The sequence below is a fragment of the Halichoeres trimaculatus genome, unplaced genomic scaffold (genome assembly GCF_033239565.1).
Source record: "Halichoeres trimaculatus isolate MK-OKI-2021-1 unplaced genomic scaffold, fHalTri1.1 fHalTri1_scaffold_2, whole genome shotgun sequence".
NCBI classification, from domain to species: domain Eukaryota; kingdom Metazoa; phylum Chordata; class Actinopteri; order Labriformes; family Labridae; genus Halichoeres; species Halichoeres trimaculatus.
The window spans coordinates 23,286,336-23,302,086 of NW_027437180.1; the positions used below are offsets into that span (position 1 = coordinate 23,286,336).

Consider the following 15,751-nt stretch of genomic DNA (forward strand, 5'->3'; position numbering starts at 1 on the left):
CTAAAAAGTCTGCTGTTGTTTTTGTTTAGTTCTTTCAGTAGTGGCAAGATTTTTGTCGTTTCAGTTTCAAATTCAGTTTCTTGAAATATCAACTTTCAAACAGCAATAAATTGAACGTACCCTTTGTGCACTTAGTAAGAATTGAGCAGGACGAAAGTATATGTGCATAAAGGGGCTGCCTAAGTTGCTACCGCTGCTCCACACAGATTCTTTACTGCACAGACTCTGGGTGGAAATTTTACAAGACGGTGGAGACAGGAAGGTATTTTGGCTTCAAAACCATAAAATGGTAAAGTACAGAGACACGCTGTCCATTCTATACACAGTCTATGGACGTCACCCATCTGTTTCTGGGACACAGTGTGTGCCCATAGAGAAATAAGCTAATTAGACATAAGATTGTTTTTTTTTCATTACACTGCAAATATGTTAATTTTTCTGTAGAAAACATCTTTTACTGGCTATGTGGTGTCTGATACGTCCAAAACCAGGCTCAAGCCACACTGTCTCACATATGGGGTTGCTGCTTGTTTCCACCCCAGATGCAAAATTAGCTAAGAAGCTAACAGCTGCGATAATATCCAAAAACCAAACAAATCTTTTATGCTGAGTTTAAGCTAGCAGTCTACTACTTGTAGCTACATGCCTGGATAAATTGAAACAAATAGGTTGATCTCTTACATTATAAAAAAGTTCACTGCACATTTCAGAACTTTTCTTAGAGGAAAATTCAGAGCAACAAATTTGAGGAAGTATATTATTCATGTAAGTTTAATGTGAGATTTATTCAGATAAATGGATGAAGGGCGCCCTCTCCCATCAGCAGCTGCAATGTTCAATCTGTCAATGAGATTCTACTCATTCTGTGCCTGCTGAGATTACATGAGGGTAGAGAGACAACCAAGCCTCAAGCTTTCTTGAATTATTTTTGGACTCAACATGTTGCCAGGTTATAGTGTAAAAAAAAGCAGTGCACATTCAAATTTGAGTTACATCTTATCTTAATTTAAAATTTGTCATTTTGTATAGTAACTACAATATTCAACAATGTCGTATGTCACACATTTTTCTGATTAAAACCGCCAAGTCAATCTATACAACAAACCCATTTCAGAGCGTGCACCAGTGCGCACAGAGGTTTAGATGCTGAGCCTCACATCCAGAGGCCTGACGCTTGTCATGCTAGAGGTTGGTCTTGATGCTATAAATGGATTATTCAAGTCGTCCACACTTACACATTACAGAGCAGCACACAAGCAAGCCTGAACAAATGCTCTTTGGCTTGACTTAATATGCGTGTTTCATGGAAATCAACAAATGAAATTCTTCATTTTTAAACTTTTTCAACAACATACACCGACCTCAAATACTCCTGTGGAAACAATCGGGGCATAGCGCGGATATTAATTCATTGTCAGCTCTACAACAACGCTCATTAAATTTGCATTCAACCACCTAAGTGCTATCTTTTCTGTGACGCACAAGGATGTCGCCTTACCGGACTTTCCCCTCTCCGTCCGTCTGTCTGTCCGTCTGTCTGTCTGCTGTGTTGGTCTCACCCTTCCTCGTGCGCACTGTCCTGTCTGCAGCTCTGCATGAACAAACTCCAGCTGCACCGAGCAGAGCCGCGTGCACTCGCGCCAGCTCACTTATTAAAGGATCCGCCGACAATAAAAGGGACCGCAGCCGGATGCAGTCAGAACTGATCCAGCCCGGAAACAAACTTCATCAATATTACATTCACGTGTATAAATAGCCTCGGCATCCATGCATTATTTCTTCTGTTTCCTGCGATGGTTATACAAGCTCATCTTTGTTCATATGTGATGCAACAGAGAAAGAAATACTTAAGTATATTACATTTTATGGGATATCCTGCAAACTAAAAATTACAACTTTGACCTTAACATTACATGGTATTGGGCAGAGCTGGTTAGTTATTGAAATTATCTGCAATTATTTTAGTTAACTCAAACACAAGTGATTTCCAAACAGTCTATGGCTTTTGATTGAAATTGATTGAGTCTTTGTGAAGAGTTGCAGACATTTCTGTAAACAAAGACGTAATTTCAATTTTTAAAAGTTTCTTTGAAAGATCACTCAAACAAAATGAGTTTTGAGCAGTTTTTCCGCATGCTACAACACTTCAGAAGACATCTTCTGGCAGTACCTGCTCCAGCATCATCCATTAGCACAAAAAAATCATGCAATAAAATCATTTTGCTGCATTTTCTGAGCATAGGTGAATGCTGAATAGTGACCCAGCTTTTCTTCATAAAAAGAAATCCAACCGTAGTTCATGCACTAAAATTCAGTGTAAAAAAATACCCTGGTTGATGATCTTTTAACAAGTAGACCACCAGGAGAAGGCGGTATCAGAGCAACACTGTTTCAGAATAATTAAAAAACTTTCACAGACCTTTTTAAGCTCCTTCGAGGAACTTTAGTGTGTCAGTTTTTGGTGTACCCTGTGGACAAATTAGTATCTTTTATCTCTGAACTTATCTTGTCCCGTACATGTCTAAGTAGTGTTTTAACAAAAAGAACAAAGAAAGAAACAAAAAGATTGCCCATGTTTTATTACGTCAGATGAATTACTCATCAAGCTGGGTAAGATAACTCTTTATGCTGAATATCGTTGATCATGTTGTTTAATGCCCATGCTGCACCTGAGGATTCAGAAACTACCAGTAAACTTTCAGCAGAGAAAAATGCAATCATCATTCTTTGTTTGTTGGAAGCTCATACAGAGGCATCAGTATTAATTTCAGTCTGATTTATGACCAGCTAAAACTCCTCGCAGGAGCTTTAAGTGGCTGTGCCAAAACAAGCTAACCTACTGCTTACTTATATTTAAATGATTGATACAGCTCATGTAATTCTTTTCCATGGAAATTAATGTACCTTAAATAGACTCAAGATAAGTGCTCAAGATACACAGGTATGTATTTACTTAAAGTTACAAGAACATTCAAGTAAAAAGAATAATAAAGTCAGCACTGCTCTGCTCCCAACAGGACATCCCAGCTCCAGTACTAACTGTGGATTCCAGTTAAGCCCCTCCCCTCTTATGAGGGAGGCTGTTGCTGTGACAACCCTGCATTATGCAGCTGCCCATGAAAGAGTCTTTTCAGATTAAAAAGAGAAAAGAAAAGAAACAAGTTATTTGCATTCCTTTTCCATTAAAGATTTTGTGTGATAGAAAAAAAGGCGCGATGAGGTTTATTGTCTGGTTTGTATCAGAGGAGGAGGAGGAGAAGGAGGAAGAGGCGGGTAGGGTGAACTTGATGCATCTGAAGGCCTCACAACTGCTTTAGAGAACTATGCTGTGTGTGTGTGTGTGTGTGTGTGTGTGTGTGTGTGTGTGTGTGTGTGTGTGTGTGTGTGTGTGTGTGTGTGTGTGTGTGTGTGTGTGTGTGTATAAGAGAGAGAGGGAGTCAGTCAAAGGGCACCTGCTTAGCATGCGCTGCACAATCACAGGCTTGAAGCAAAGATTTCCGTTATTTTAGCGTCCCACCTCTATTTCAAAAATTAAACTCAGAGCTGTGAAATAAACAATTAATGTCCAACCAAACCAAGTTATGGATCCACTGCAGCCCTGTCTATCAGTTGTAAGAATTAAACACACACATAATGAAGCAGGCTGTAGAAACTCAATACTTATGATTAAGCTTTGGATGCCAGGGGGGAATCAATACTTTTTCACCATGAGAAACTCAAATAAAAAAAATAAATAAGAGCATCAAAGAAGAAAAACTCAATAAAAGCTGCAACAAACTGTATCACAGGTTTCAGTTAGACCTCATCACTCAGACATTTAGAATTAATTTTACATTTGACCATGATTTGGTCCTGCTGTGGTCTCAGCTGCCTGCACCTGCTGTCATTAGTCCAACAGAGCATGCAGGATTAGCACAGACTACGCTGAATGGCTGCTGAATAATTGACCAACTTCTTTGTCTCTTTCACACTGTTTTGATCAAACATATATATTGGACCAGTTTGCAATGAAAGTTTGATTTGGAAGAGCTTATTTGGAGCCCCTTTCCGCAGCTGACCAGTTTCAGAAGCTGCAGTGAAAGGCCAAGTCAAAGAGAGATTCAGTATTTAGAAAGAGAGAGCATTGAAATCACAGAGTTATCACAGATGCTTTTTATTTTGAGTAGATATACTTTAGTCTCTTCTGCATCAACTCTGACACAGTTACAGCTTGTAGCATTAAATCAAGGTCATTTAGTACAGATATTACTATATTAATTCTTTCAGGACACTGTATGTTATTACATATTTTAATAGTCCCAAAATGGCTTTCTGTTTTAAAATATTGATGTCCACCAGCAGCCTTAGAAACACTCTGATAAAATGGTGGAGTTCCTCCCTTAAGCTCTGCTGCTCTAGTTTTCTGCTGAATATTAATTTAATAAACTGTAATGTCTACACCCATCAGTATCCAGAGGTATTTAAAATCACTGATCCAGCTTACATCTTATAATAAGTATCTTGTATAAATAACATTTAAGTAATGGGGCAAAGATGAATACCAACTTAATACAGCTGCTGGTGTACATATTGATGGGCAAGTTTTTAATCATTGCAAAGATTGAATGTTAAGGGAAACTTTGAAATTTGTGAAATGTGATACTCCTATAGATTTTAAGTGTATGAGTTTCTGTAAGAGTAAAATATGTTCAGTATAAATGAGCTAAATCTGGACCACTTTACTTTGGTGACGGCAAGAGACGAGAAACTAGGAACACTCATATTTGGAGTCAAGCTGCTAATTTAGGATTATTCAATGCAAACATGACTACAGATATATTTAGAAAAGCTAGCAAGTATAGAGCAAACTGATTCTTTTCCCAGTGACTTTGCTTGTGATTGGTGGTAATTTGGTTTGTAGTGAGCTAGGGATGGGAATTGATAAGATCTTGTCAATACCGATGCCCTTATTGATTCTGGTTATCGATCTGATACTTTATCGATTCCCTTATTGATTCCTGTTGTGAATTTTCTTGGTACAAAAAGTAGCTTTACAGGTTTTCTGTGTCAACAACATTTAGTTGAGTTTATACTGTAAGTGAATAAAATGTAATTGGTCCCTGAGTCTGGATATTTCTGGGCATAATTATACAAAAACAGGTAAAAATTGCACACAATGTGACGTTGATGTACTGTGTTGTAATATATTAATAATTCAAGTAAGCCCTCTAGTGTCTCAAAGTGGTTATTGCAATGGTCTAAGTTGTTTGGAAGCTTTCCGTAGTTATGAAGTCAGCTATGGACCTTTCAACTGCCTGTTAGCTTTTGACATTTGAAATTCTCAGTATTTTTTTTACAAAGAGTTGATGTGATATGTTTCTGTGATGAAAGTTGAAATTCTATTCTGAAGCTGAAGTTATACTGATGTATGCTAGCTGCTAGCATATCAATGCAGTTTCCAATATACGTTAGCATCAAGCTTGCGCTATTTTGTTATTTTGGTAAAGCAGATGATTTATACCATTTCAAATGTACTGAATATGAATCTCCTGAGAGAGAGTAATGTACATTTCTTTATGAAGTCAGATCTTCAGTAAAACTTCAAGCTAAAAATCCTGAATCGATAAGGGAATTGATAAGTTAAGCACAAAGGCTAACAATATCGATATCGATGGATTAAAACATTTCTCAACAGGAACCAGTTTTGGATTCTCATCCTTATAGTAAGCTGAAGAAAACACCAGGCAAAACTCAAGCAAATTAGCCATAAAATCCTTATACAATTATCTCTACAAAGGGCTTGTATAAAGCTCTGATAGTCTGTGGTGAATTTTGAAACTCAGCATGTTGCGCTGTTATGGTTATAAGTCTGAACTCTGAAAGTTGCTAAAATAATTTCCCAGAGCTCAAGCAGGTATCTCTACGAATACCATGAATGCAAAAGTTTAAGTTATAACACGAAAGCAGCAAAATGTCACATTTAAAGCAAGCTAGACAAACAATATTTGTCATTTGTAGCATTAAGTCCCATTAACTGCTCAACAGATTGGAAGTCTAGGTAAAAAGTTGATACTGCAGGCAGGCTGACAATTATAAATCAGTTAACATAATTTCACTCAGAGTTATAATCAGCTCTACTTCAGCATTGTACAGCCCACTATGTTAAAAACATTGTCTAAACAGGAAAAGGAAGCAGTTCATCACTTTAATGTAGACTGAAAAACACTGCCTCTTACCCCATGTCTGTTTCCTCCTGTTTTTCTCCTCTGTTGTTTATCTGTGCGTCTCCAGGAGCCTTACAGTGTCTTGATTTCACCATGTGTTTTTAGATCTGTAACAAGGAAGAAGCAGAATCAGTATCGGAAACATACTCTTACCTTTTCCATGAAAAATGCTGACTTTCTTTTTGTTTTGATCTTTATAACTCATAAAAAGTCAAAGTGCAGGTTTTTCTATGGACTGTTCCTCTGTATATTTCACACTGAAGATCCCTGTAACCACAGTGTGATGACTGACTGTGTGTTGATAATATGCTGCAGAGGCTGGAGCACACACATGTAGCATGTATGTTTAAAGGTTATGATTCAGTGAAGAGGATCAGGAGTGGCAGTGTGACCTTTAAAAGAGCTGGAAGAAGGGTCATGAATGGACCTCATAGTAAAACTTGAAACTGGCTGAACAACTCATCATTGGAGCCTTTAGGTTGCATGGTAGGGAGAGTGCATTTAATGGATCAAAACACAATGTCCGAAGAATTTATTTTCAGCGTTATCACCCAGAAGCCACTGCTGTCTTAGTGCGCTCACAAACACACACAGAAGTTGTGACTCACCCCTTCCAGGGATGGTCCCACTGACACTTCCTTCCCATCCAGGTTGCTTTCTGATCCCTCATCTTTGCTGCATGACGCATTTGGCAAGCAGGGGAACATCCTTCAGTCCTTCAACTGCTCTTAAACTCATCCAAAAAGACTTAAAAACAACACAAAAAGCTCCCTCACTAGACGAGGATGTAACAATCAGAGTGAGAGTAAGGATCGTGCTCCTCAGGTGTTAGGTTGAGCTCAGGATAAGGAGGGATTGAGAGGAGCATAATCCCGAGCACATGGCTACTGCAACTTTATCTACAGATAAACGTGCCAAGTCACGAGTTCTACTCATGCTGTGAAAACACTGAGTAGGAACCATACAGGACACTACTGATACCTTTCAATACACAGAACCATTAATACTCTCTATGTGAAAGAGAGAGAATAGAAGACAATGGGTGAAAAATGGTCTTACCGTAAAGGACTCCTCTGGGAAACTCTTCTTCTAACAAAACATTACGGTTTGGAGAACTTAGGTGGCCATTCTGGAAAGTACAAGGTCGTCCCATGAGCTTCTCATCAGATTGGAAGATTGATACCCAGATTCAACAGAGCCATGTTGTTATACTATGTGAAGAATGTAGTTTGGCATTGTCTTGCAGAAATATGGCAGGTCCCTGAAAAAGACATTGTTGGGGTGACAGTAAATGTTGTACAGCAAAGAATAGTTCATCAATTATTTCCAAAAATAAAAAAGTAATGTCTAAAACGAGCCAGAGGACAGTTTTATCCTTTACTTCAGTCCATCTTCAATAGGCTCAGGTCCTGAGAGGTCATCTGCATCATGTTTAAAGACATACATGGCTGACAAAATCCCCAGCTTCTGTACAGTTTTCCACATGTGAACATTACTCTCTAAACTCTAAGGGTCTAAGCATAATTTTATGAAACAATGACATTTTTCAGAATTAATATTTGATGTAGTGCCTTTCCACTTGCATTAACCAATCATGGAATTAAGATGATTTACTAATCATCAATATCAGTTTCATATATATATATTTCACATATATGTATATTTGAAAAATGCAAACGCAATGTAATGTTTAAGTTACTTAAACATAACAAAATAAGAATGGTTTGCCCATAAACAGAACTTGCTAAGGAGCTGAACTCTGGTCCTGTTTTGCTTCAGGTTGTCTTTAACTACCTTATTCTCATCCCCTGCTTTAAAACTGCACCAAAATGTACTCAAAAATAAATGTAAACGCATGAAACTGCAAAAAAGCTCAAATGCTGTTGTCAAACCTACTTAAAAAGATGGCCAAGGAGAAGAGAACGGTCACTAACACAACTGATTACACATGAAATGCTGTGCTGCCCTCTAGTGGCTTTGAGGCTGCGGTGACGCTCTCACGGTTAGTATAATCATCTATTTAAGATATTCTTGTTTATTTTATACCAAAGGTTGTTCACTACACATTGCTCTACTTATAATTTTGATTCAACAACTTTTTTTTAACAAGAAAATCTTAAGATCTAGGGAAGTTTTAAACCTACCTGTTTAAGCCAAAATTGACGACCACTTATTTAAACTGTAGTAACATACTTCAATGTCAAATGCTGCACCCTATGTGTAAGTGATAGACAGCAGGATGCGACTTCTCTGCTGAATACTACTTACTGTGTACATGAAATAACTGGAGAAACGAACCAGTGCTGCTTTGTCAACAGGTGGCGCCAAATTCTGCCCAAACTTTATACTTAAAGCCTTAACTACTGTAAGTCCAACCATCTACATGTTTATGTAACAGGGTCCTTTATGCATTCAGTGTTATATCAGATCTATACATGGGAATGCTAAAATGGTTAATGGCCATTGTTTTTGTAAATGATAGAATTATTGAGATTTAAACAAATAACTCAATTAAGATTTCTTTCTAGTTCAGCCTTCTGGCTTCCGTCAATATTGAAGTTATCCCATAGATGGTTGCATGTTTGTATATCATTCAACCCTAATTCAGCCTTTAGCTTTAAAAACGGAGTAAGAATAAGAATCTGTTTAGAGACACACTGAGAATTTAAGCTTTAAGTTTACACAGCAACATGTGACTTTTATTCATTTCTTGGATGTCATTTTCAGAAATATGAACCACAGAAAAGTAACAACAAAAATGCAGCCCTGTGGCCAAATGTTCAGTGACAATCAGTTGCTCAACATAGTGATCAGTCTTTTCTTTTTTTTACTGTGAGTCCTCAGATTGATTGAAGACCAGACAGAGCAGAGCAGAGCTCTTGCGGAGCGGTGGACCTCCTGTTGAATAAGCTACAGAAGACAAGATTCTTTTCATAAAGCCAAATAAAAACAAACCAGATACTCTCACCTGTGCATGGAGGACATGGTTGGGAAATCATAACAAAAACAAGAAACATTTTTAATGATTTGGTGAAGAAAAGCAGAGGAGGCTCATATCGGAGAACAATGAGCAGCCCTGCAGGAAAAGATTAAAGAAAACACATCTGAATTCTTCATTAGTGATCACATACAAAAGTATTCACATGAAACAATGCACTTCTCTACATATCATTACACAGAATTGACCTTTTGCTTTGCAGGACTTTTAGTAAGTAGCAGTTATTGATGTTTGGACTGTAACCATGGTACCTGACCCTTCAACAAGTGAGCTGTAGTAAAAAGGGCGAGAGAGTATTCAAATTCCTCAGCAGAAAAGCCAGTCACATGTGATGTAAAGGGCATCCATTGTAATGCTGGGGGGTTGTTAAAGGGGTGGCAGCAGGGGGCATTGTGGCATACACAAAAGACAACTTTAAAAAAAGAGAGAGCCCATGAGATCAGGACGGATTGTACAAACTGTGTGAGTCGACAGCTGAGAGATAAGTCAGTGTGTCCCAGTTTTTAGACTTATACATGATACAAATGTAAAAGGAGATAACACCACAAGTGTACCAAGTGATATTGCTTCTTTTTTGTTTTATTTACGGAAGTTTGAATTTTAATATGTTTGAGTTGGAGGATAATAAATTTTAAAGCTCCTGTGACAAATTTTAAACTGGATATTAAAAAGACAGAAAGCAATGCAAATGCACATTTCTAACCTAAAGAAAAACTAACAAGACTATCAACAAGTGGGGCCACTACTTCTTTACAGTTATTTTTAGTGCCTGAAACCACTAACGGAGGGTAGGTTAGTTGGCAGACTCTGCTCATCAAGACTTTTGATACAAGCAAGGATTATTTTGGGGTGATTGAACTGTTAAAAGAGAGCAAGGTGGGATTGTGTGTAAGAAGTATTTATTACTCATGAACAGGAAAAAATCAGGGGGCAGCAAAGTTCTTGGCAGGAGCTTCAGCTACTGTCTTTAGTATGATTTTTTCTCCCCATCCCTCAAATCTTCTTTTTTCCTTTTTTCACCTCATATGAGCAATTAATTACAGGATAATGGAAGTAAAAGCTGGTTGAAGCCTCCAAGTGTTCAAACGATTCTCCATAGAAATAGATGTAAATTTCGGCTGCATGCAGACCACACACAGAGTGTAAAGTCACTCTGGGCCCTTTGTGACATCTTCATTTGCATTACAGGGAACAGGAAGACACACAGCATGACAACACACTGCAGGTCAGGACTCTCAACATCTGATGATAGATACAGACTCTTTGATCATACTTAAATGTATACAGTGAGATCATATATTACACATTTTAGTGCTATGTAAACATGATGATGGTCAGAAAAATACTGTCTTTACATTATGTACAGGGTGAACCACTGTTTCAGCTTAGCGTGATGGAAAAGTTTCCTTTTTTACAATTCAGGAGCATGTACTGGTGATGATTGGCTACATTAAGCTTTAAGGCAATGACTAGTTGTGTGTTGTTGCCATCAGGCAATGGCACAAATGCGGTTAGAAAGGCAAGTGGTGTGAAATGGTCAACAGAGCTGAATTAATCTCAAGTAAGTGTCTTTCATTCATTTCATTAAAAATCACAGGGCTAAGCATCAGTTAAAAAGATCAACAAAAACTACGAAGTCTGAAAAAAAACTTTCTACACTTTAGAGAGTTCAGAATCATCACAGACTCTTCTTGCCATGAGAGAATAAAGAGTTGTGATGATTTCCCAATTTTTTTCTTCTTTTATCATTCTTCACTGTATGACAAGAGCTAGAAGCCATTTGAATTAGATGTTATATTTAGCTACTTATCCTAGCATTCAGCCACATACTACTGTTAGCCTGGGAGTGTCTAATCTCTATATCTCTCATTGCTTTGTACACAAACTGAAACATTTGGTGCTCAGAAATGAAACCAATGCAACACTGTCAAAAACTGTAGTTGCTCAAATGCCCACCTTAGGCTGGTTCCCAAAGCCCAGGATACCCCAAGCCATAAAAACCAACATAACAATGCCTGGTATGTCTGAATAAGTCTAGTTTTACACACTGGACCAGGGTTTTTATTTTTTATTTTTATTTTTTTAAATAACTTAAATGTTTTAAAAATATGAAGGGAAAACATTGTACGTAGTTAGCCAAAACTTGGGGCACAGCTATGACTGATCAGCAGGCTGTTAGCCAGTGAAAAAAGAATATAGTATGTCCATCTTTTATATAAACTATGACTGTACAACACAATCTGCTGGTAACATTTTCTAGCTAGTAGTAATGTTAGTTTAAAAGATGCTGAATGCTTAGGCCCTCAATCAGAGTCCGAAAACGGACTGTTTGTACTCATGGATATAAAAATCTATTAGCAGTGTACATGCATTACAAAATGCACAAAGAGAACTATTTATTGAGGACTGAATGAAGCCTTTGGAAAAGTGTGGCAATGCTGAGATATACGGCAAATTAGATTAAGGCGACACAACATTTGTAATTTATATCCCTGTTTATACGGGTTAAACATGTGCAATTTAAATTTGTTGGCTAAAGGGTTTCCTGGGAATTCCCCAGACATGTGACATTTTGGATCTATCTCGCTTTTATGGTGTTATTAGTCAACTTTTTTTTGCAGTTGTAATCTGGCTAACGCTATAGCCAAATTCGCCATTCCAGGGTGGTATGTTTTTCACTGCAAATAAAGCAAAACAAATTGGCCTCCTATTGGCAAAGAAAGCATTATGTCAGGGTTTCTCAAAACATTGACCCTTGTCTGCAGTGATTTGTAGCATCTGTTTTGGTTCTCTGGCCACTTTCTCGTCAAAGAGGCTGAACTGACCAGTAACTATTAAAGTGTCTCATCAGCCCTATGTTAAAAAATGAAACAAAGAAATTGTTCTTTTAAGTTTTCAACCAATAACCTCTCGCAGGAGGATAGCTTGTAATGACTAAGACAGGAAGTAAAATTCTGACTTGATAAACTGCTAAAAACATTCTTATTTTCCCTAGAGGAATTGATGGTTTAGAGAAATACCAACAAAACAGCAGCAAGTGTTCAAATATCACCAAATTTAGATGCTCAGCCCTGAGACTTAAATGCAATAAAACATGAGAGGCACAAAATGTTGCTAAGCTCATTTGTGACCAGTTTAGACAAGTCTTGAAAGTCAAGAAAGGTGCAAGCCTGTAGAAAACATGAGATAACAATATTCACAGTAGAGGAATCATGTCAAACTGATCATGAAATGACTAATGTTCATTTCATTGTGGTTTCAGGTGCTTTCAATGCTTTTCTTTCACAGCATTGGTGTTGATCATGTGTTAGCCTACAGTGTACAGGAAACTTTTCCTACGTGCATGTCTACTCCATGATAATATGGAGGAGTTCTAACACATTAACAAACTACAGACACATAAAAACACAAGGTACGACTAGTACCACAGTTGGTTTACACTGGCCTAAAACTGTGACACTATACATTGTAGTAACATATGAGGAAGTTTTAAAAAGTGACATTGCAGTTTAGACCATCATCAGGTTTTGTCAATGCATGCTCTCTCAGCAGTCTACATTTTTCTGCTGGTTCAAGGCCACTGCGATCTTTCTGAGGTACAAATCAAAAGAAGCAACTTAACAGAGTGATAACCTACAGTAGATTACCTGAAAGACAAAAGACACTGTAACAGCAGCAAGTAAAGGTATGAAAAGTTGAACCCTGAATGAAACAGACACTGAAACCCAGTCTCACGCTGTAGAGCCATTTAGCAGCAATGTAGTCAGTAGTGTTTGACATTGACATCCATCGGACACTAGCATGTGCAGTACATAGACAGCTAAGCGGGCAAAGAAAAAATAATTTGCCATTTGTCAGTTAGCCTAGGTTCCCCTCCACCTTAGACACAAAAAAGTGTTTACAGCAGTTTGTTTTTTGTTCCCCCACAGGAACACATTCATTGCATTTTGCTCTTTGCAGTTCATAAACCTGATATTTAGTCAGCTACAGAGGGACCAAAGAAGGCGAGAAAGCTTTGAGTTTTCTTCATAGATTAATGTCTTTTGCATGTTATGAAAGTATAAGTGTGCACTTTGATGGGATAGAGGAGCAAATCTGAGTGTACATCAATCTCAGGAGAGAGTCTGTTTATCTTTCAGTCTTTATTTAAGTCAGTATCCACCTGGTTTGTTTTATTTCCAGCTTGGTTTAGCACTTCTGCTTGGTGTCACAGACTCTCTTGCCTGGACTGCCTTTTCTGAGGCACCACTGGTCTTTCGAATGTCATCACGCATGTTAGGCGTTGGGGGAGTCTCACTGGCTGAAGCGCTGCTCTTCGATACTTTCACGCTTTGTACCCGTCGCAGGTTTGTCCCTTGTGGGCGCTCTTCACTACTAGGAACTGTAGGTGAGAACCTTGTCTGCTTCACCGAGGTATGCCGACCGAGAACTAAGGGTGTGCCAGAGGGGGTGGAGGGAAGAGCTGGGGGCGCCAGGTCCTTCTTTGTCCTGGTAGTTGAAGCTACAGTGTTTCGAGCAAAGCTGGGGATATCAGAGGTGTTTCTGGCACTGACAGTGTGAGAGCTGCTGTTCTCAGAGGAGGCCCCAGCCTGAGCCTGAGCCTGGGCTTGAGCCTGAGCTAAGGCTCTCATGGTGGAGCGGCACATTTTCTCTTCTGGTGGAGGCTTGGGGATATTCCTCACAGGTTTGGTGCTTGGTTTGTGGACAGAAGGCTTTCTCTGAGTTGCATCGTGTGCCCATCTTGAAATGGTGCCGGCAAGACCACTCCCCCTCTGAGACTTTGACTCATCTGGAGGCAGGCTAGAGTGCCGAAGAGGTCTCGTGGTCTTCTCACTCCTGCCCCTCGGTGGTGTGCTCTGGTCACGAAGAGGACGACGCAACTCTCCACCGTCATGCGTGGAAGTTTTCTCTGTCCTCTTGACGCTCCCTGCCCTTGTTATCTTAGAGATGGGCAAAACTTTTCGCATGCTTTGGTTCTCGGTGCTGGTGAGTGTCCGCACACCACGACTTCCACCTAATTTAGTAGCTTTGCTGGTTTTAGTCTTTGTATGGACTGGTTTTCTGCTGCTTCTTTGCACATCTTTCTCTGCACCTGGCTTTCCCTCTGCAGTGTCACAGCTCTCTGTGTCCCACTCCTCTGTGGCAGCAGACGGAGCCATGGATGCTGCATGCACAAATTTGGGCTCTGAGAACTCATTGGTTGAAACAGATTGATCGTTGGGAGACATCGAGTCTAAATTTGAGGACAGGGAGCTTGGATCCTGCTGAGTTTCTTGATCTTTGCTCTTGAAGTGAAGTCCATCTCTGATTAGAGATGAGCTGTCAGCCTCAGAGTAATCAAAAGTGACAGAGCAGTCTGTTTCTGTGCAGTCTAGGATATAAAACAGTCGTGTCTTATTGGATGCAGATGCAGTATCTAGAGGCAGAGGGGTATCACAGGTTGTCGATGACACTGTGCTGTTGTCTTCTTCTTCTTTTTCTCTACCAGGATAGATACCTCCCTGTTGGGCAAGATCTGTTTTTCCTCCCCAGACTTCCCTGGGATCTACTCCTCTTTCCATAACTTTGTTACACACAAGGTTGTACTGTTGGTCCTTTTCTAGATCTGTCACCACAACATCCCCCTGGTTCACAAAAAGCATATGATTACTGTTATTGTTTGGACTTGGCAGGTCAAAAGCTTGAGGACCTGGAACCAAAGTGTGCTTCTCCACATTAATGTTCATGTGGCTGGTAATTGTTGGGTTTGGAAGGTTGACAGACTTCTGAAAGACACAAAATGGGCGAGGCACAGGGCTGCCCTCAGATAGTGAAGAGTATTTGTTGTTGTTGACGTTGTAGGGATCGTTATCATTTAGACCAGGGGAAGAGAACATTGCCAGAGGGCTGATGGGCTCAGTTTCTGCATGTGGAGATGTCACCTTTCTGTCACGGTCCAACTCTCGGTTGTCGTCCTGTGCAAGGATCCATGGGATTGTCCTCCGCTGGACTGCACGGCCTGTCCGAGGTAGACTGTTAAATTTGGAGTAGTCCGAAGGATTCCCAGAGCCTCCAAATATCTCCAGATATCCTTTGAGTTCTCTGTCTGCTATGGAGGTCATGGTGTGACGATGGCGGCGGGCACTGGCAGAGCGTCCCATTGGGCTATGTGGACTCTGGGACCTCTGCTGGAAAAGGTCAAGCAGGCCTTCCTTGGTGAGCATCCCCACATCGTTCTCGCTGCTGCTCCGGCCAAAACCTCCACTCTGATCTGCACCCGACCAAGCAAAACGCTTTTCCTCCAGCTCCCTCAGACGACGCTCTCTGGCTGCTTCCTTTAATTCACGATCCACGTTGTCCTAAAAAAGAGGAAGGTGGAAAAATTTGGAGGCGAGCAGGAACCGGAGATCTGACATCACACTAGAAGAATCATTCATCTTAAAACTCCTTCTGCATTCAGATTCACTGAGCTTGGTAGATATTAACTCATCAACTTGGGTCCTAACTTTGCCGCCAGGCTATCTTTAAATTTTAAAAAGAAACGGAGCTTGGCAAAACTTGCTGCTCTGAA

The 15,751-nt window shown here is 39.6% G+C and overlaps 2 protein-coding genes across 2 annotated transcripts in view; both read right to left on the reverse strand.

The window, feature by feature from the left end:
* trim2a (tripartite motif containing 2a) overlaps positions 1-1,648 on the reverse strand; it is a 33,709-nt gene extending 32,061 nt beyond the window's left edge. Inside the window, exon 1 of the mRNA XM_074662423.1 lies at positions 1,499-1,648. The gene's annotated coding sequence lies outside the window, so the exon portion shown is untranslated. The remainder of the gene's footprint in view (positions 1-1,498) is intronic.
* Positions 1,649-8,901: 7,253 nt separating this feature from the next.
* Positions 8,902-15,751, reverse strand: part of fhdc1 (FH2 domain containing 1) — a 36,668-nt gene continuing 29,818 nt past the window's right edge. Inside the window, exon 12 of the mRNA XM_074689825.1 lies at positions 8,902-15,539. Within this exon, the coding sequence (XP_074545926.1) occupies positions 13,374-15,539 (2,166 nt within the window). The 3' untranslated portion in view covers positions 8,902-13,373. The remainder of the gene's footprint in view (positions 15,540-15,751) is intronic.